Here is a 20,692-nt window from a genome sequence, read left to right on the forward strand (position 1 = left end):
AGATAGAATTTTTATATATTATATTTTCTCAATAATCATTGTTTCATTGACAACAAATATTATATTGCAGGCCGAAGATGGCGCCAGAACAAAGAGGTGGTGTAGGACGTTACAAACACACGCACAATCTCTTGGTGCATGGCGTAAACGTCGTGGAGCGCTGCCAAATATCATGATATGCGGTGTCGCGAGAAATTGATGAAGAAACGACATGATTAAATATAAAAGTAGAATCTAAATTTACAGGTATTATTTAAAGGTGATTGTGATTCCTAAACACGCACGAATAAGTTCGTGCAATCGATTAAAATGACGTATGATCTCCAGATGAATTAGCAGTGATTTATCAAGGAGAATATATGTGTTGGACCAAAAGATTTCCTCTGCTCATTGGTGGTACGTATCAATGAGTAATATGAAAATCTAACTCTTGCCGTGCGCAGACTATTTTGCGTTCGGTTACAGTACGTTGCAGAAACTTAAGTTTCCTACGTCGCTGTAGCCAACACGTTGTACAACATTATATAACGTCACAAATTGTTCTGTTTTTCCCTTCTCCCGGATGCCGCAACTACATGTATACCGAATGAGTAATTACCCACGCGTAGGACTATTTAACATTTGCATTGAAGCTAAAAGAACAGAGAGTAGCTGTGATACTGACCGGTGTAGTATTGGGTACTTTTTATCAGATTATATCAAATACTGCAGTACGAATCGAGCTTTTATTTCTATGTATTTTTATAAAGACATTTAACTTTCCCGAAAATAAATTGATAATAATGTACATAATTTAAAAAATGAGGTAATAGGGTTATTATATTTTGTACCCTTACGGTTTACGAGAACTAAGAAACTGCCAAATGTTCCGTAAAATCAAGCTTGGTAATGATTTATATATAAATTAATTAATCTACTAGATATAGTATATAACTATTCCTTGAAAAATAATTAACAATATTTTATGGCGTCTAACACACAAACTTGAAATTGTATATTGTACAATAATTTTATTTAAGACCTAAGCCATATGTTTTGTATATAGATGTATATTTATATTGAGATTGGTTTTAGACACATAATTGTTATTTTAAATCCGTCATTCAATAAAAATCAAATATACTTATTTGCATGCTGTATATTACAGCATGATCAATATTGTTCCTTATTTACCATATTCATTACTCATGTGTCAGCTAGAAACAATAATAAATACAAATAGATTTGTTTTAAAAAAATCAATATTTTTTCTACCAAAATAGATATATCTATACATGTACAAGTACAGGTACTGTATGATATCGATAGTTTTTTGTTTATCCTTGTCACATATTAAAAAGTCATCAATATCGAAAAGGTTAGGTTCGATCTGTACATTTACCAATAATTAAACATGAATTACAAAATTTACTAAACATAATAAATGATATTTAAAAAATGTTAAATACTAAGAAAATTAAAACCATTCTTCTGACGTATACGCAGTCACTAAAACGCACAACTATAGACAAAAATATATTGAAATGGGAGTTTTTTTTGCGAATATCTTAGAAACTAAAACTGACTGCCAGTTATATGTATAGAAACAAGTTGTTCAAAATGTTGCACTTTAAACATATTCAAAAAGTATCAAAATCAGAGAGAAAGTAGCACTCCTACAACTTCACCAAATATAGTTACAATTACATTATAAATTATACAATTATATATTCGATAATTTTAAAATTGAGATATAAATTAGAAATGACAAATAATTTTATCAGACCTTCTCTCGCGTGACATAAACAGGTATATCAAACATCAGTGTATCAAATTTAAATAGTAATCAATAAATATTTGAAAAATATTTATAATACACAAATTGTTTCGAATATAACGAATATATATATAAGCTGATATATATAAATATGATAAAAATAAACATTGATCAATAATGACTATATCTCAATAAAAAATAGAAGTTTGCTGTATATAAGCTTTTGTTGATTTGTCCTGCTACTTTTTAAATACTAAAAGTTTAATATTTAAATTAATCCTTATGTGCTACAACAATGCTACAATCTACGTATTTTATGAATTTCGTAATACGAAGTAAGCAATGAATGTAAGGGGTTCTCAAACATCCATTCACTTGTTTTTATAATTCAGAACCCCTGACCTGTCATAAACAACGAAGATGGCTTAAGGTAAACTCGTTATCTGTTAATTCTTTTAACGTTGACATGATGTGTGTTACTATCCACAAGGTTTTTCATTTCGTTTAATGAAGAATTAAATTTGTTTGCAATTATGGCTCAAGCGAAACTTCACTCGCAGGAAGAAACAAGTAGCACACTTAACGATAAAGAGAAGGAGGCTGACGAAAAAGAAGGTATAGTTTTGAAATAGTTTCGAAAGTATTGAACCCATTATCACTTCTGTTAACATGTATAAGCTATTATTGATTAATTTCATAATAATATATTAAAAATATTTCGTTCTATTTAAATTAATTATATTTCGGTTGTACGTAATTGAAAAATTGTCACATGTATTACTCAAACAAGTGTCTTTATTATTATAACATTATTTACAAATGAACTTTTTTAGGTTCAACAACAGTCTTAGAATGTGCAGTCTGCCTTCAACCATGTATATATCCTGCAAGATTACCTTGCAATCATATATATTGTTACCTTTGTGTCAAAGGTGTTGCGAATCAAAGCAAAAGATGTCCCATGTGTCGTCAAGAAATTCCTCCTGATTTTCTTAATAGACCACAGCTGGTAGAAGTAGATGAAGCACAAAAGGAATCAGAACATTTTGAAGAAGAATACCAATGGTTTTACGAAGGTAGAAATGGTACAGTATCTTTTATTACATAAATTTATTTTATTTTTTAGCTACAGATAAGATAATTCTTATAAATATAATTTATTAAATATAAATATATCTACACAAATATACATATATGTATATCATAGATGTTATGCACAAAGATATAAAAACATGAGTTAAAGAAGTAAATTATTAAGATAATAAGGTAATATACTTCAAATTACAAATAAAATCAATGTTACTAGAACGTTAAAGGTAAAAAGTAAATAACTTCATTATTTGTTAAAAACATGTGATGAAGTATAGAGAAGTTTATATCATACCCCTTCATAGGTTGGTGGAAATATGATTCAAGGACTAGCCAGGATTTGGAAGCTATTTACAACCTAGGTAGCACCCAATGTGAAATTTTAATTTGTGGCATGCTTTATATAATTGACTTTAAAAACAATTGTCAGTACAGAAAATATCAACCACATTATAAACGTAATATTAAGCGTGATAGAAAAGATGCACCTTGCAAGGGTGTTTCAGGAATAAAATAAATTGTAATTGCATCTTTTATATCTTTTTAAATATGATTGGCATAAAGTATTTTTGATTGTATTTATACCTTATATAACCATTCATAGAACTATCTATAGTATTATGCACAATATACCTGTTATAAATTTTCATGTAAAATATTGTATTATGTAAAAAGTATAAAGATTTCCATTATTTTGTTATAAAAGGATTACAATTTAGTTTCCATGTATATTTGTAATAAAACTTCTGTATTCCAGAATACAAGTTATTTTTCTTTGTAAATTCCCCAGCTGAAACACTTAACATTTGTTTATGTAATCATTCTGATTATGATTATGATTATGATTACGATTACGATTCTGATTCTGATTCTGATTCTGATTCTGATTCTGATTCTGATTCTGATTCTGATTCTGATTCTGATTCTGATTCTGATTCTGATTCTGATTCTGATTCTGATTCTGATTCTGATTCTGATTCTGATTCTGATTCTGATTCTGATTCTGATTCTGATTCTGATTCTGATTCTGATTCTGATTCTGATTCTGATTCTGATTCTGATTCTGATTCTGATTCTGATTCTGATTCTGATTCTGATTCTGATTCTGATTCTGATTCTGATTCTGATTCGGATTCGGATTCGGATTCGGATTCGGATTCGGATTCGGATTCGGATTCGGATTCGGATTCGGATTCGGATTCGGATTCGGATTCGGATTCGGATTCGGATTCGGATTCGGATTCGGATTCGGATTCGGATTCGGATTCCGATTCCGATTCCGATTCCGATTCCGATTCCGATTCCGATTCCGATTCCGATTCTGACTCTGATTTCGATTCTGACTCTGATTCCGATTCTGATTCTGATTCCGATTCCGATTCTGATTCTGATTCCGATTCTGATTCTGATTCTGATTGTGATTCTGACTCCGACTCTGACTCTGACTCTAACTCTGACTCTAACTCCGACTCCGATTCTGATTCTGATTCTGATTCTCACACTCACCCTGACCCTGACTTTGACTCTGACTCTGACTCTAACTCTGATTTTGATTCTATAGACAACATAACTTGTGTAATTTTGAATTACATTGTTACAGGTTGGTGGCAATATGATCAACGTACAAGTCATGAATTAGAAACTGCATATAAACAAGGCAAACGGAATTGTGAATTATTGATCGCAGGATTTCTTTATATTGCTGATTTTGGTTCAATGCTCCAATTACGTAGAAATGATCCTTCTAGACGAAGAAAAATTAAACGTGATTTATATAATGTACCAAAAAAAGGAGTAGCAGGTTTAAGATTAATTAATCAAGACGAAGAAATCACTAGGGAAGTAAGAGGAGCAGAAAGACCAGCTAGTCCTGCAAGTGATGATATGGGTATAATAATTACTAAAACCAGTTGTTTGTTGAAGTTTTAATTGTACTTGTAAGAGCTTTGTAATGATTATTAGCATTATATATATGGGTAATGTAACTTTTTGTTTAAAGGCACCGGAGATGGTACAAATACTCCAGTACCTCCAAGTAATACACCACAAACACCAGCTGGTGGAACAGCAAGTGGTGATGCTACACCTCTAAATGACAGAATGGAACAAAGAGACTCTTTACATCAGGTATTAGAACAAATGCGTTCCTTAGTTCTGAGAGAACATTTATCTTCAGATACAGATGATGAATTAGAGGAAGATGAAGGAAGTGAATCACCTTCCACTCATCCTACATTATAATGACTACAAACATCTAATATTTCCTATTCATCAAATGAAGATCATTTTTAAAAAGTTTAATTTATTGAAATAAATGTGCATCCTATTAAATGAAAAATATAGTATGATAAACTCATGTACATGTTCAAAGATGCAGAACATTTATATATGTAATGTACTGACATGCAATCTGTACATTGCTCTGTGATGCTTATTAAAAACAAAACAATTAAGTACAATTAAGTCTTTCACAACTAAATATTCAGTGGATGATCATTTTAAATATTCTTTTGCATATTACGAATGTTCAGGCTTTATAAATGTATATATTAGTAATTTTACACTTTTTACCATCTCCTTAAAAAATGTTCTCCAGGAAAGAAATATCATTCCATGTTCCTGTACTTTAATGTTGATTCTACTTAATTCATGTTTATGTAATTTTCATAATTGTTGTAAATTATGTTATGTCGTAACTTTAGGTTATTGAGAGTAATTAAGAATATTTAAAATTTATTTGTATCTTAAAAAATAACAATAATCTACTGTTTTTGCACATAAAATGTTAATATATTCTGAAACTTAGTAATATTTTCTTATTTATATATTCGATATAATTAGCGCACTGCCATCTTTTATGCATTTGTTATCAGCATTTCTTATATTAATCTTTTAAATTGATGCACATCGAAAAGTAACATAATTTTCATTCAACTTGTTAATATTATCGTTAAAAATAAACTGGACATTTGTTAAAAAATCATAGCGTTTCTCGTGCATTGTAGATAATTTTACTATAATGATGATAATACTATCATCGATTCTAGTAATATAAAAATATTTTTTACCGAATAGTTTTTACACCTCCAGTATTTAAAAATTAGATGTAAAAAGAAATTATAAATACTAAAATAATTATGCAAACTTTTATTTGAATATTTTTACAAATATTATAAAGAGCGGAAATTAAAAATATATAATAATCTCTTAATAAAAAAAAAAAAAAGGGATATGTGTAATATGAAATAAATAATTAATTTTAGATATATTACATAAGAATGTTCGATTTTTCATGATAAAAATAAAAATAGAGCATATGTTAGGTACTTTCTTGTACTTTTATTCTTTTATTTTTTTGTTATATTTACCGAATTACAAAATATATTACTACTTTTCTGATAATATTGTGCTTCAAATTCTTATTTCTTTTTAAATAAAATAAGACAGATTCGTTCTTTCTAGACTAAAACCATACTGCTGTGCATCAAATTTCATATAACATTAAGTTTCTCTTTCATCATAGATGTAAATCGCTAATTATTTTAGTATCAGATTTCATTCAAATTTAATATGTTCAAACGCAGTATGTAGTATTTAAAAAACAGTTGAGAAGATTTACATATCTCATTGCTTACAATAATTTGACAATCAGGAACTTAATTATAGCTTTGAAGCTGTAAATCATAACGAGTGATTCGAGAGTTTATTTCCTTTCTTGTTTAACAGTGATTTGAATGATTGATAATTTATTATGATTTTCGTAACGAACCGCAAATATGATGTAATGCAAGTGTCCCTTTTCCGAAATTGTGATGTTTTAACTCTGCTTCACTCGTTCTTTTTTAAAAAATAAAAGATTAAATGAATTTTCTAACTACTTTTCTCTGTTATAATGTCGCACCAACACCTAGTGGGCTTGCGTCGCAGTGCAACTTGGTCTGGTCACAGGAGGAATAGATTGCCAGAATTGCTGAAACGACTAATATAAGTAATTTCGCATACATGCATTTCAGCATGTTCAAATACATATAAACAAGACATTGTTCTGAAGTACATAAATTGTGCCGAGAATTTGCGGCAACTGAAAACTTTTTTACAGATCTTAAAAAAATAAGAGTAAGATCTGTAATATTATCTATTTGAATTTGTAAAATATAATTTTCTATCGATCTTTTAACATCATCTACTATCGTATACTTCATATTTATTATGTCAATATTATGATATAGTATAGTATTATGATATCAATTACATGTACTTATATTCGAATTAACATTTGAATCAACATCAGTTTGATTAAATTCCTACACAACATATAGATATTCTATTTAGGGATTAAATACATTTTATGTACTTTTGATGAGATTGTCAAAAAAGCTTTAAAACTTGACTAAAATCATGTGCAAATTATATACAAATATAGTTCTGATAGAGACAGGAGAATTTTCCTTATCTGATGTAATTATAATAATGTTACTTAAAGAAAATATTTTGATAGCCTTGCAAAATTATTTAAATTATGGAAGATTTTAGTTTTTAATGGTGTATATTTTATAAAAAAATTATGTAATGCAATTTTGTAAAAATAATTTTTAAAAACATGTATTGTAATGGTTCTTAAGAATTAAAAATATATGCTTTTATATATATGTATAGTAGCATATAGAAAAGTATATATGCATATATAAATATATATGTATGTATATTACGTAGTTGTCATATTTATTTCTAGTAACACACATATATGATAATATTAACATATTTTTCATGAACAATTAATATTTCACCGTAATATTTTATTTAAAAATGTAATAAAAATATTTATAAGGAATTTTATAAATAAAGATTACTATTTTCACAATTATACTAATATATTTAGTAAATGTTAATATGCATATTTGAAAAGAATATTAAATTAAAATTCACTTATATCCTTTTTGACAGTATTAAATGTATAGAACGTATCTTAAACGGCATATAATTTAAATTTTCGCACTATCTAATCATTTCAAAATGGTGTTCAAGAAAACTTCCGTGGGCGTAACAAGAAGCCGGTCAGCCGCCAGATTCTGACGCTGTATGTGAAAGAGAAATTTTGTGGAAAAGCTAATGATTATTTAATTTCTAGTGAAATGAATTAAAAAAAACGTCTTTGATACCCTAATTGTGAGGTTTGTATTACATGTAGCTTTACATTTAGTTGTAATATTGATATACCTTTTTTTATACGCAGTATCATATAAAGAATATCGGTTTAGGTGTATGTACATTTGCAATTGGTGAATGTGATCTACATATTTAATATTGCAAATAGAACAAACAGTAGCATATGTGAAAAGAAGTTTTATGTAAATTTTTATTATATTATATTCAAATGAGTAAGGAATCAAACAATTTAATAGAATATGAAACGGTTACGTGATACCCTTTGATACAATATGGTAAAAATAAAAAAAATTGTTTATATCGGTAACTTTTAAAATTATATACATAAGAAGTAATGCCGTTAGGAAAGATATATAAGAACATAAATAATTATGATCACATAATCCTCCGATCTCATTATTTAATAAGTCGTGGCTAAGGTGACCTACTTTCCGATAACGGTTAGGATTGAGTAAAATTACTTTTGAGGTATCTAACAAAAGTTTTGTATTTCAGATTACACAAGTTCACCTATTTAATGAAATAAAAATTAAAAAAATATATAAAAAAAATACAAATTTTTATTATACGAAAAATTATATAACACAATGAACATAAAACAAAATTCAGAATTGATTATTTTTGTGACTCATATTGAACCATGTCATACATTCCTCAGAATATGGGGTCAAATTGATAAAAATTCTGCAACATGTGTAGAACGTATGATTTTACCCCTTGTTGAACAATTTACTAGACGTCAAAACTGTGTTAAAACTCAGTCAGACAGTTTGCGCATAAATGCTCTTTGCTGTGCTAAATTTCAAAATGAAGGATATTACCGAGCAAGAATAAAGCATATAAATAATATTGATAATACTGTGCTTTTGCATTTCATCGATTATGGCAATCTTGAATTATTGCCAATACAAGAAATACATTTACTTGACGATATACCTGGTTCTGAATCTTTACAATCTTTTCCACCTGTGGCGTTTCAATTTACATTAATGCATTTATTACCTACAAATGATCATTGGTCTAACGAAGTAATTGAGTCAATTCAGAAGACTCTAAGGTACAATGAATATAAAATTGTGATTCATACCATAACCAATAGCGATAATTTTATTAAACTTGTGTACAATGATGAGGATTTCAGTGAAATGTTAATCAGGAGATTCATAGCAAAAAAGGCAACATTGCTAGAAATGTATAGGTATTTACTTTTTTTTGATGTCTATAAAATAAATATTTCTGTATCATATTGTTTTTGTAATTATTATTCATAATCTTATGTTTGTGTCACTCATAATTTCGCATTTTATTATCAATTATAAGTTTAAAATATTGACTTTCATATTATTTATTAAATTATATTTATTTATACTTAATAAAATGTTACTGGGAATTTGGAAGAATTTATAGACATTACTCTTATTAAAACTTTTATATATCTTTCTAGTTCAAGAGGTATAACAGACCCTGAATTGCTATTATATGAAAAAAATCTGGGTTCATTACATTCTGCTGAAAATGAAGTTCAAGAATTTCAACAAAATGATTGTTCATGCTGTGCAGCTCAGCAAAAACATATGAAGCACGCCTCTGTTCAAGAAACTCTTGTATTTAAGTCTCGCGTTTTGGATGTATCATCAAAGCATGATGTATATGTTTCATTTGTAGAAGATGGTCCACATAAGTTTTCTGTGCAACTTCAAAGTACCACCCAGATATTGCACGTACTCATGAGAGATATTAACAATCATCCTTTAGAGCCGTTACAAGAACCTCCATTACCTGGATCAGTATGTCTAGGTCGTTATACGCGAGATAAGGTGTTATGCAGAGCTGTTGTAATGTCTGTTATGGAAAATAAGTGTAAACTTTACTATGTCGATTTTGGTCACACGGAAGTGTTACCATACACAGATATTTTCAAGTTACCGCCTCACTTTATTAATCCTAGAGTGCTTTCTATTCGGTTCACATTAAGCGGTGTACACGAATTAAGTGTTACAGCTACAATGAAAGAATATTTTAAACAAGTACTAGCAGGAAAGCTCCTTGTTTTGCATGTCTGCCCACCAGAGGGACCACCTTTAGTACAATATGGAGAATTATATGATAATGGAAAAAACATAAAAGACCTTCTTAGACAAGCATTTCCACCTCCACTTATGCTGAAATCTATAAATTGTTTTACATACCAAACACCGAAATCATTATCTGTAGGAGACATAGTAAATGTCTATGTTTCGTTTGTGGAATCTTATAAAAGATTTTTTGTACGACTTGAGGATTATGTACCATCTCTTGAATTAGTAATGAATAATTTAGCGGATTTTTGTAAAAATGCACCTACTTTAAGTCTAGCAGAATTAAAGGTTGGTCTTCCTTGTGCTGCTTTATATGATAATCACTGGTATAGAGCACGGATTCTAAACATAAATGGAGATAAAATAAGAGTCTTATATGTAGACTATGGTAATGAAGAAACTGTAACTTTAAAGTCTCTTCGTTCAATTCGTGCCGACTTAGTCAAAATATTGCCAGCACAAGCTATAAAATGTACTTTGCATGGTCATCGAGTGATTGAACCTACTCAAGAAACTCAAGATCGGTTTGAGTCGTACACTTTGGAGAAACGCTTCCATATAAAAGTTATAGATATAACTTCTAATGGTCTAATGGTGGATTTGTATGAAAAAGAGCATAACATGAATATTCTTTCTGAATTGTTTCATATAGTTCCAGTTGAACATGTAAAAAATCAGTACTCTTTTAAACTGATTTTGAAAACTAAAGAAAATGAGGATATAAATAAATGTCATAAACAGAATCAATCAATATCACTGCATCAAACACATTACGATAGTACTGATAAAGAAGTGAATAAGTTTAATATTTGTAAAATTGAATCAAGTAATTTTGATCATGATGATTCACAAAATGAAAGATTTAATGGAGATGAGTCTCCTAATAATCGTAGTACAAAAGATAAATGGAGCAATAAACATGATGGTAATGATTCGTCTAAAATCGGGAAAGGTACCAGAGGTAATAGAAATAGAGCTTCGGATACATCATGTAAGGGCAATACCAAACATGGAAAAAGTAATACTAATCGTGGTAGTTATTCTAGACGTGGAGGCATTTCTGAAACAATGCAAAGTAACAAATCCAATGATAGAAATAACGACGGAAAATATAAAAGTGGGAAGACAAATAGCGAAAGAAAAGGACAAGGATATAGGCTTGTACAAAATAGGCCAAGCATCGCTAATTATACCTGTGATGAAAAAGGACGAAGTACTGTGAAACATACTGCAATTCATATTCCACATCATACTATAGCTACTGGAATTATAAAACCTTGTGAAGTAGTTGTTATAAATAGTCTCTGTGACTTTTTTGTACAATTAAATACTGATTATGTTGCTTTAGAATCTATGATGGAAAATATTGCATCAATATATCAAGATGGAGGAAGGTTACTACTAGAATCTAACATGTATAATGGCGCATATTGCGTTGCTCAATATTCAAAAGACCTAAAATGGTATAGAGCTGTAATCATATCCAATACCGATTATAATGCAACTGTACAATTCATAGATTATGGCAATACAGAAACAGTTCAATGTAGTAAAATTAAATGTATAGAAAAGGAATTTTTGAAACTCCCAATACAAGCTATACATTGTAAACTATTTGGTGTAAAGGATGATAATCTTGATTCAAACAAAACAAAAGCTTTCGAGAATTTAGTTATTAATAAAACAGTAGAAGCAGAATTTATAAGTGAAGAAAATGGTATGTACAGTGTCTTACTGAAAAGAATGACTGATGATGAGCAAACAGAGATTTTCATAAATAGAGAATTTTGTAAGGATATCGACCTAATAAAAGGAAACATAACTGAATGGACTACAATTCCATATGCATCTGGAACTAAAAAAGACGTGATTATTACATGGTTTACAAATCCCAATGATTTTTATTGTCAAATACTCGATAACGAAAACGAATTTAAGTTTATGATGAATGAAATTCAGAGGATATATGCTAGTAAGAAACCAATTCCACATAAGTTACAGGTGATTATTTGATTTGGATGATCTAAAATTTCCATTATTACATATATTATTAACAGGTTTTTATAAATATCTTTAGGTTGGATCTCCAGTAATAGCAATATTCTCTGACGACGGAGCTTTTTATCGTGCAGAAATCGTTGAATTAAATAAAATAAATGGTCATCTTGTTCAGTACATAGATTTTGGAAATAGTGCTATAGTTAGTCCTCAGAACATTTATCCAGTAGAAAAGGAATTAACACGTCTTCCTAAACAAGCTGTCCAATGTTCATTGCTAAATGTTGCTCCACTAAATGGTTTTGATTGGTCTGAAGCAGATACAAAAGCAATTGATAATTGTTTTAATGTTGACAATTGCACATGTGTTTTTCACGAGAAAAAAGATAATAAATATTTAATATCGTTAATTAATGACGGAAATGATATAGCTAAGATGTTAGCTAAACTAAATCTTGCATCACTATCCAATTCAGGTACTAAATCAGATGTTGATGTTAAGATAATTTTTTTTAAACATTAATACATTATTAAGATAATTTTTTATATATCTGTTTTATAACTTATTTATATCTGATTTAAACAGTTTCTAAAAATAAAATTAAATAATTCGTTTTCTTTTTAAAAGTAGGCAAAAGAATCTTTAATGAAAAATATTAAACAAATATTATATTTTGTAATATATTTTTTTAAATGTAACGATATAATTATATAATTTTATTTTATAAAAGTGTACCTCTTACAATTTTATATATATAACGTACGCACATATATTAAATGTTAATAATAGAACTAATACAAATAACATATGAAATAATTGATTAATATAACAGTGAATCTTATTTTAAGATTTTAGCATAATAAAAAATTACAAAAAGTATAATCCTATTTCAATTTGCATTTTAGAAGAAGATATGTATTAAAAAGAATAAGTAAAAACGATTAAATATGTTTCATGAACAAAAATGTAAAACATGATTAAACATACTTACATATGATTAATTTTAATAATAACCAAGAAGTATATAATATGTAGCATTATTTTACTTTCAGATAATAATACTTCAACATCAATAATTAAATCTAACATAAAAAGAGTAGATATAAATCTCTTAAATGGTCAAGCACTTCGAGTAAAAGTTTCAAGTGTTCGAGATATATCAGAATTCTATGTACAATTACCTTCAGCTACTGAATGTCAAGATATAATTAATACATACATGGCTGACAAAAATCCTGAGGTACGTTTACACACATGCAAATATGTTTAATTACATTATTAAATAAAAATATGAATAGTAATCTAAGTAGATATTGCATGAGTACATTATTTATGATTATGTATCTATCTATCTATGTATATGTATGTATCTATCTATTGTATTATCCGTTTTTTCACGATTACATTATATTTAATCATTTTTTATAATTATGTACTTATCTATTATATTACACTGCAAGTACATAGTACTCATGTACTTGCAGTGTAAGATGAATAGATAAATGCAGGTTTAATTTTATATTTGATGCATGGAAGTTACTGATATGTAAAAATTATTGTTGAGTAGATCTAATTTATTTATACATCTGTTAATAAGAAATATTATAATCTTTCTAAATTTAGTTAAAATATTAAATTTATAAAATTGAGAGAAAAATATCTTTAAACAAAAAATTGTTTAAAAAATGCTTTAAACATAAAATTAACTTAATTATGTTATTAAAATTTGAATAGTACATATTTTAATGCATGAGTTACGAACTATTTGTACTGATACATGATTATTATTAATATTTATGCTAATAATTAATTGAAATGGTTTAATTACTATTGCAATTGTTCCTTTTTATTATGTACCTTTGATTGTGATATTAAAAAATTGGAAAAGATCATAACAAACTAATCCTCAAACTAACAAAAATTATTATAAGAGAAACTATGCAATTACTGTATTAACAATCTATTACTAATCTTCATTATTCTAATCATATGTCCTTTGTTATTGTCTTTTATTGCACGATGTATGGTATTAATAACTTAATCAAAGTAAAATTCATCTTCCTTGTGCTGTACTGACATTTTCTTCTACCAAGTTATGTGTTCAGTGTATTTAATATGTTTATACATTTATCATACACAGTAATATCTCTGCCATTTTATATTTTGATTAATGGACCTGTATTTGATTAATAATTTGTAAATAAAATGTATTTTATAAAGTAAGAAGAGGTAAGTTTATGTATTTTGTGCAGTACTACAATCATAGAATTGCATTATATTCACTACTTATTATTAGAATACTTATATTAAAACAAATATATGAAATCATGTTGAGCACATTAATAGTATAAATACAAAATTCATTTCAAATTTATTTAGAAAATTTTATTCTAACTTTTAGCATTTTGTGTATTTTAAAATTTTTATTTTTTTTTACAAGAATAAATATTTAGATATTTTTAACTTTAAATATATTTATTTTACATAATAAACTGTATGTATTTTTAAAATCAATATTTTTGTTAATTAATGTTTTTGTGTTGTTATTTTTATTTCTATCACTTACACAATACATTCATAATTTACTATGTTAATAGAAGTAAATATTTCATTCTCCTTATTCTGTTATGTCTAACATTGCATGTTAATTTTTTATTTTTTTTATAGATATGTTGAATACATATATCTAATCATTTCTGCAATGTGTAGTATTTTGATACTAATAAAAATAAGATTATATTTAATAAGTAACTTATCTCTATTTATATCTCAAGTCTCTATAAAAAATTAAGCTAAAAATTATTTATTTATCAAAATAATTTTAATTGAAGGTCATATCAAGGGTAGTATGAAACTAATATCATTATAATATTTTTTAAAATTAAACTTGTGCATAAAAATTTAAGTACATTTACAATATTGGTAAGGATAAATATGACAATAGCAGGTGATGCAACGATTATCAACCCATGAGATATGCCCAGGCACAGGTTGTTTGGTTTATTCAAATGGAGTTTGGAGACGGGCGGTAATCAATAGCCATTCACAATCCACAGGCTTTAACGTAAAATTCATTGATACTGGAGCATACCATGAAATTCTGTCAGATAGTGTGAGTTTTGCAAAAAAGAAAAATACAAAAGCAAGATCAATGCAAATGATAAATTCAATTTATGTATAGATAATGTAACATTGCTAGGAGTAAAAGTTACTTAATACCATACTTGCTGCATTGAAGAATGTTAATGCAATAATACAATTCATTTTAGCGAATTAAAGATTTATAGTAGAACTAAAGTAGTTTTTATTTATGTTAAGATTATTAATTTCTTAAGGATAAATCTTTAAATTAATAGTATATTGCTTAATACTAACCAATGCGCTTGATTAAATATTTGAAATATTTAGTATGATATATTCAGTATAATAAAAATATCCTTACATTATTTGCTTTTACATCATCTTTGTTTAATAAAAACTTTTGATTATTATTATAACTTATTAATTTAGGTGTTAGCTTTACCAGGAGAACTTTCTGTAATGCAGTATCAATCAATTGAATGTTCCCTTGTAAAAGATACTATTTCTGAGACAAATACTACAAATACTAGATTCAAAGAAGTTATTGAGGGAAAAGAAGTAATTATAAATGTGGAAGAAATTGACAATAATAGGTAAATTTAATCTTCAGCTTGTTATAAATTGTTATTAGAATATTTTTCTAGTAATGAACAAAATATATTTTTGTTTCATGTTCTTTTATAAAATTCAGAGAAATTGGTAATGTGAATACAGAGAAATCTACGATATGATGCTACCCTAATAAGTGAATAGAAAATGAAGTCATTCGTAGTCGTTTGACCAATGCTTTTTTTTTTAAATGTAAATTAAAATTTTTAATGATAAATGATTCATGTATCATTAATCCTTCAAATTCATATCCATCCTGCATATGAGTTTGAAGAATAGTAATGATGCTAATTCTGCAAAATTTTAATTAAAAGAAACTGTACTCACTTAGTTTGGTAGTATCACAATGCAATTATCTATCCTAATTATGATTTTATTCATTTTTCTATGTACATAAAATTTAATTTTATTTTTGCAGACTTATCGTAAAATTATTTGACCTAAATGGTCATAAAATAAATATTTCCGAAAAGTCAGATGAAAGATTATTACCAATATGTCCATTGCCTATTCTTAGTTCTACTCAAGAAGTAATAGTGGCACATGTAGATCACTCTGGTAGTATCTGGCTAAAATTTACTGAAAACTACCAAATGGAGAAAAATTTACTTCAGGCACTCAATAAGTATTATCCTATTTCCGGAAAATTATTAAAACCGAAGGTGGGTCGCTTATGCGCTGTTAGAAGCAGTAGTGACCAGTGGTATCGAGCTAAGATTCTAAGTCATTCTGAGAATGGAGTTTGTATAAATTACGTTGATTTTGGCACTTGTATCTGTGTACCCCATAATAGAGTAATGGTGTTAGATTCACAGTTTTATACACCACACCAGTTAGCTATTAATGTTTCACTATCAGTAATAATTAAGGGTACAGTATTTGAACAATCAGATACATTAGAACATTATTTGCTAAACAAAATTCTTACTTGCGTTTTTTATAATGTTAACAAAAAATGGGTAGTGGAATTGCTACATAATGGAGAAAAGTTCAGTAGCAAATTCCGTTCCCTTAATTTAACATCAGAACAGAAGATATATGGATTGAGAGAATCTGCAATTCATAATATGACAGAGGGTTATAAATATAAAGTCTCTGTAAGTCATGTAGATTCACCTAGTCAGTTCTGGCTTCACTATGCAGATGATATCCTAGACTTTCATAGTAAACATATGCAACTTCAACATGAAGCACTTTCATTTCCAGAGATAGATGGAATATTAGAAGAAGGAAGTCTGTGCATTGTTTTGAACACTATAAATAATTATTGGTATAGGGCACAGGTACTCGATGCCGATGAAGATATCACCACTGTTCGATTTATTGATCATGGAAATACAGATATTATCAATAATAAATCTGGAAAGATCCGAGAGTTGTCAGATGCGTGGAAAGAAATAAAAGGATATGCAATTAAATGCAGATTAGATGTTATTCCTGCAGAGACAGAAGATTGGAATTCTACAATTTGTAAAAAATTCGAAGGTTTAGTAAAAGATGATGATGCTTCTGTGGAAGCCATAGTAATAGCAAATAGTGTTCCAAAACGAATAGACTTGTTAGTAAATGGTAAAAGTGTTAGTGAAATGTTAGTCAAAGATCATTATGCGGTAAAGATTCATACAGAAGAAGAATTAATAGATGAAATAGTTGACCTTGAATTGGATCCCTATTCTGCTTTTGTATGTCACATTAACTCTCCAAGTGAGTTTTGGGTTCAAGAAGAAAAATCTGTTGGTAATTTAGAAATTCTGACTGATAGATTTCTTGTAGCACATATGTTTCCCAAAGTGGATGAAATTAAAGAAAATTTATTGTGTGTTGCTAAATATCCTGAAGATGAATGTTGGTATAGGGCACGTGTTGTATCACACAGTGACAGTGCTACACGAGTTATATATATAGATTATGGAAATTCAGCTACCTCAACCGAAATACGTGCTATACCGCCAGATCTTGCAGTTATACCTCCTCTATCAAGAAAATGTTCTTTAATTATGCCAAAAGGGATTATGAAATGGTCAGAAGAAGCTTGTAAGGAATTTGTAACACTAGCAGCTGATGGAGCAACTATATTTTTGTTAGACATAATTAATGAAGGTGAAACATCATTGGTAAAATTAACACTAGATGGTAAAAATGTAACAGATATACTTGCAAACTTCTGTGAACGTCATTCACCCATCACAGAGAAACGATTATCTCCTTTGGGTGAAGAAAATTCATCAAATGTATTTGTTAGTTGCATTAATTCACCTGATGAATTCTGGATTCGAACAGAAAACGACACTAAAGACTTAAACATAATATTAGAGAAATTACAAGCAGCACCTAGTTTCCTTCCATTAAGTATATTTGACATTGGTACTATTTGTGCTGCAAAATGTTTAAAAACTGGTCAATGGCGCAGGGCAAACATTCTTTCACATTCTGGAAAAGGTACTGAAGTTCTGTGTATAGATTATGGCAACATAACGATTACAAACGAAACACGAATGTTACCAGCAGACGTTATAAGTATCCCTCCTTTATCGAAATGTTGTGGCCTGCGAAAACCAAACAATATAAATTCTTGGCCTTTAGATGCTTGCAAAATATTTGAAGAACTTGCTGCAGATGGAAAAACAATGTTTCAGTTCGAGATTCTTGATGATATCAGTAATCTTCCCAATGTTAAATTAAGTTTAAATGGGAAAAATATTGTTGATATTTTAATACCATTTGTGGAAAATATATCTGAAGATGCTGTAATAAAAGAAGTGAATGAAAGAAACAAGGAAGAAAACGTAGATATAAACAGATTACCAGAAGATAGTGAAAGTCAAAATCAAAAAATAGAAGAAAGCACAGATAATTCATGTCTGAATACTGACTCTGTTGTAGAACTTACTGTAGATGAAATAGTCCAAAATATGAAAGTGGATAAACCAAGAGAAGATGAAGATACATACATACATACACAAATATGTAATACTGAAATGAAAATAAGTGAACCAAATATAAACATTCAGTGTTCTGAGAATGTTAAAGATGGAAATACATCCAACTTAAAAGAATTTGTGAGGGAACAATCTATAGAAACACTAGAGGAAACTACAAGGAAAGATACTTCCATAAGTGTTTTAAAAGAAGAAACTAACATCTTGAGTATTGATGAAACAAAAAAATCTAGTAACAAAGACTGTTATACACGAGACATTGATGAACTAAATGCTAATATAATAGACTCTAAAGATTGCTCCGATGTAAGCAATAGGCAGGATGATGAGTCATTGATCGATGTGACAGTTTCCGAAAAGATTACTGCTAGCCAAGATAATGATCCTAAAATATCAGAATGATTATATACAAACACTTTATTATGCTGTTACTTGTGAATGATACTAAAATTACTTCTTCAAAATGAAGGTTAGTTGTCTTTTTTTAGAGAGATCTACGTGTAATTTAAAACTTTTTGTCTATATGAATAATATCTTGCATGAAAAAAATACGAAGATTATCATAAATACATAGAGAATAATATTAAAATGTGCTTTTACCAGAAACAAAACAGAAGTTTTCAGTAAAGGACAACATTCCTAAATGAATATTGCAGCTTTAAATATAGAAATCTGGAGTATAAAACATTATTTTTATTTTTATGCTATTTTTTATCTTTTTAGTACATAATTAAGAGCAGTAGTTTGTATTGTTTGATCAAATTACATTAAAATGTAGAAATTTTTTTATATTATAAAAGAAGCTACTTTTATAAAAAATGATAATGGAATATTCTTACAGTAATTACGATATATATTGTTTTTTAATTGCAATATAATTTCCTGGTACTTCGCCAAAGAATAACAAAGAATACATTTGATGTATACTTATTCAAAACTGTTTTTCTGTTCCAATACAGTGTATTCTAGCATAAAATAAAAAAGAGGTCAATAGTATCTCAGAGATATGTCTAGATACCTAAGTGTCTATTTAAAAAAATCATATATAAATTTGATATAATATATAAAAATTATATAAATTTATATACTTTAAAATATTCATTTTGAATTAGATTTTGAATTATTAATAGGAAAATATGTAATTTTCTACTTTTTTTATTTATATACATCTATATTCAATGGTCAAAAAAATATAAATTATGTAACTTTTTTAGTTTATTAAATTAACTGCAGATGTTGTAGTGATTTAATAAAAAATTAAGTTCCGCTTTAAAATATTACAATTATTCATATATTACAATTATTAGAGCCTATATAGATAATGATATAAATATATTACTATTATTATTACTATTATTAAGGTACTAATTATAGATTTAAGGAAAAATTCTATAATTCAATAGATATTTTATAAAATTATATCAAATTTATGATAAAAAAAGATAAAAAAAATTAAATTCTTTGTTTAGTTTTTATTGAAATAAAAATAAATATTAATTACTAAACTTCATACTATATAGTGTTCTTCATCTTTTAAAAATAATTAGAAAGAAAACATAAAATAATATTTCAACCCAACTGGTGTTGTTAAATTTAAATAAATCATAAAAATTTGAGTATCGTAACTGAGTAGTTTCAGTCTTTCTCAATAAATAGTAAATGTTTATTAAGTTTGACACAAAAGAATAGAAAGATAAGTTCTAGTTATTTACGCATTTCTGCACACAGCCGATCATTCTTATCTAAAAGGTACGGTTTTCGTATTTGAATAATGTTTAATAATAACATCAAACGTCTTTAAGAGTGATATTGTTAATATACTTTATAGTTGATATACATATATATATGTATAACTGATTTTCCATAAATGGCTTTTTTGCGATAAAATAACATGCGTAAATACGAAATCTAAACATTACTTTTATACTGTGTAAAAAAATTAACTGCATATACATTGTTCAATCCATATATGTTG

General features: G+C 27.7%; 3 protein-coding genes across 16 annotated transcripts in view; all 3 read left to right on the top strand.

Annotated features, from left to right (window-relative positions):
• LOC100643023 overlaps positions 1 to 2,187 on the top strand; it is a 51,921-nt gene extending 49,734 nt beyond the window's left edge. For 5 of the 7 annotated variants that reach the window (XM_048412903.1, XM_048412926.1, XM_048412866.1 and 2 more), the window contains one exon: positions 71 to 2,187. In XM_048412903.1, the coding sequence (XP_048268860.1) occupies positions 71 to 199 (129 nt within the window). In that variant the 3' untranslated portion in view covers positions 200 to 2,187. The remainder of the gene's footprint in view (positions 1 to 70) is intronic. The other 2 variants (XR_007226647.1, XM_048412983.1) reach the window with 2 other exon arrangements.
• LOC100643144 (E3 ubiquitin-protein ligase RNF146) lies at positions 2,119 to 7,378 on the top strand. 3 transcript variants are annotated; one of them, XM_048414190.1, is made up of 5 exons: positions 2,119 to 2,371; positions 2,590 to 2,841; positions 4,446 to 4,733; positions 4,845 to 4,972; positions 6,757 to 7,378. In XM_048414190.1, the coding sequence occupies exons 1-5, from the start codon at positions 2,290 to 2,292 to the stop codon at positions 6,817 to 6,819; spliced, it is 813 nt and encodes a 270-aa protein (XP_048270147.1). In that variant the 5' UTR covers positions 2,119 to 2,289; the 3' UTR covers positions 6,820 to 7,378. The 3 variants fall into 3 exon arrangements, with proteins under 3 accessions (XP_048270147.1, XP_048270196.1, XP_048270128.1); XM_048414239.1 differs by lacking the exon at positions 6,757 to 7,378 and adding an exon at positions 3,151 to 3,207 and having other exon boundaries at positions 4,845 to 5,646; XM_048414171.1 differs by lacking the exon at positions 6,757 to 7,378 and having other exon boundaries at positions 4,845 to 5,646.
• Positions 7,379 to 7,860: 482 nt separating this feature from the next.
• LOC100644474 (maternal protein tudor) lies at positions 7,861 to 19,186 on the top strand. 6 transcript variants are annotated; one of them, XM_012310847.3, is made up of 8 exons: positions 7,861 to 8,016; positions 8,507 to 9,209; positions 9,456 to 12,090; positions 12,167 to 12,563; positions 13,141 to 13,328; positions 15,033 to 15,200; positions 15,599 to 15,762; positions 16,197 to 19,186. In XM_012310847.3, the coding sequence occupies exons 2-8, from the start codon at positions 8,599 to 8,601 to the stop codon at positions 19,117 to 19,119; spliced, it is 7,086 nt and encodes a 2,361-aa protein (XP_012166237.1). In that variant the 5' UTR covers positions 7,861 to 8,016; positions 8,507 to 8,598; the 3' UTR covers positions 19,120 to 19,186. The 6 variants fall into 6 exon arrangements, with proteins under 6 accessions (XP_012166237.1, XP_012166249.1, XP_048262017.1 ...); XM_012310859.3 differs by lacking the exon at positions 7,861 to 8,016 and adding an exon at positions 8,083 to 8,430; XM_048406060.1 differs by lacking the exon at positions 7,861 to 8,016 and adding an exon at positions 8,083 to 8,430 and having other exon boundaries at positions 15,036 to 15,200.
• Positions 19,187 to 20,692: the final 1,506 nt, after the last annotated feature.

Source organism: Bombus terrestris, chromosome 1 (genome assembly GCF_910591885.1).
Source record: "Bombus terrestris chromosome 1, iyBomTerr1.2, whole genome shotgun sequence".
Classification (NCBI taxonomy): Eukaryota; Metazoa; Arthropoda; class Insecta; order Hymenoptera; family Apidae; genus Bombus; species Bombus terrestris.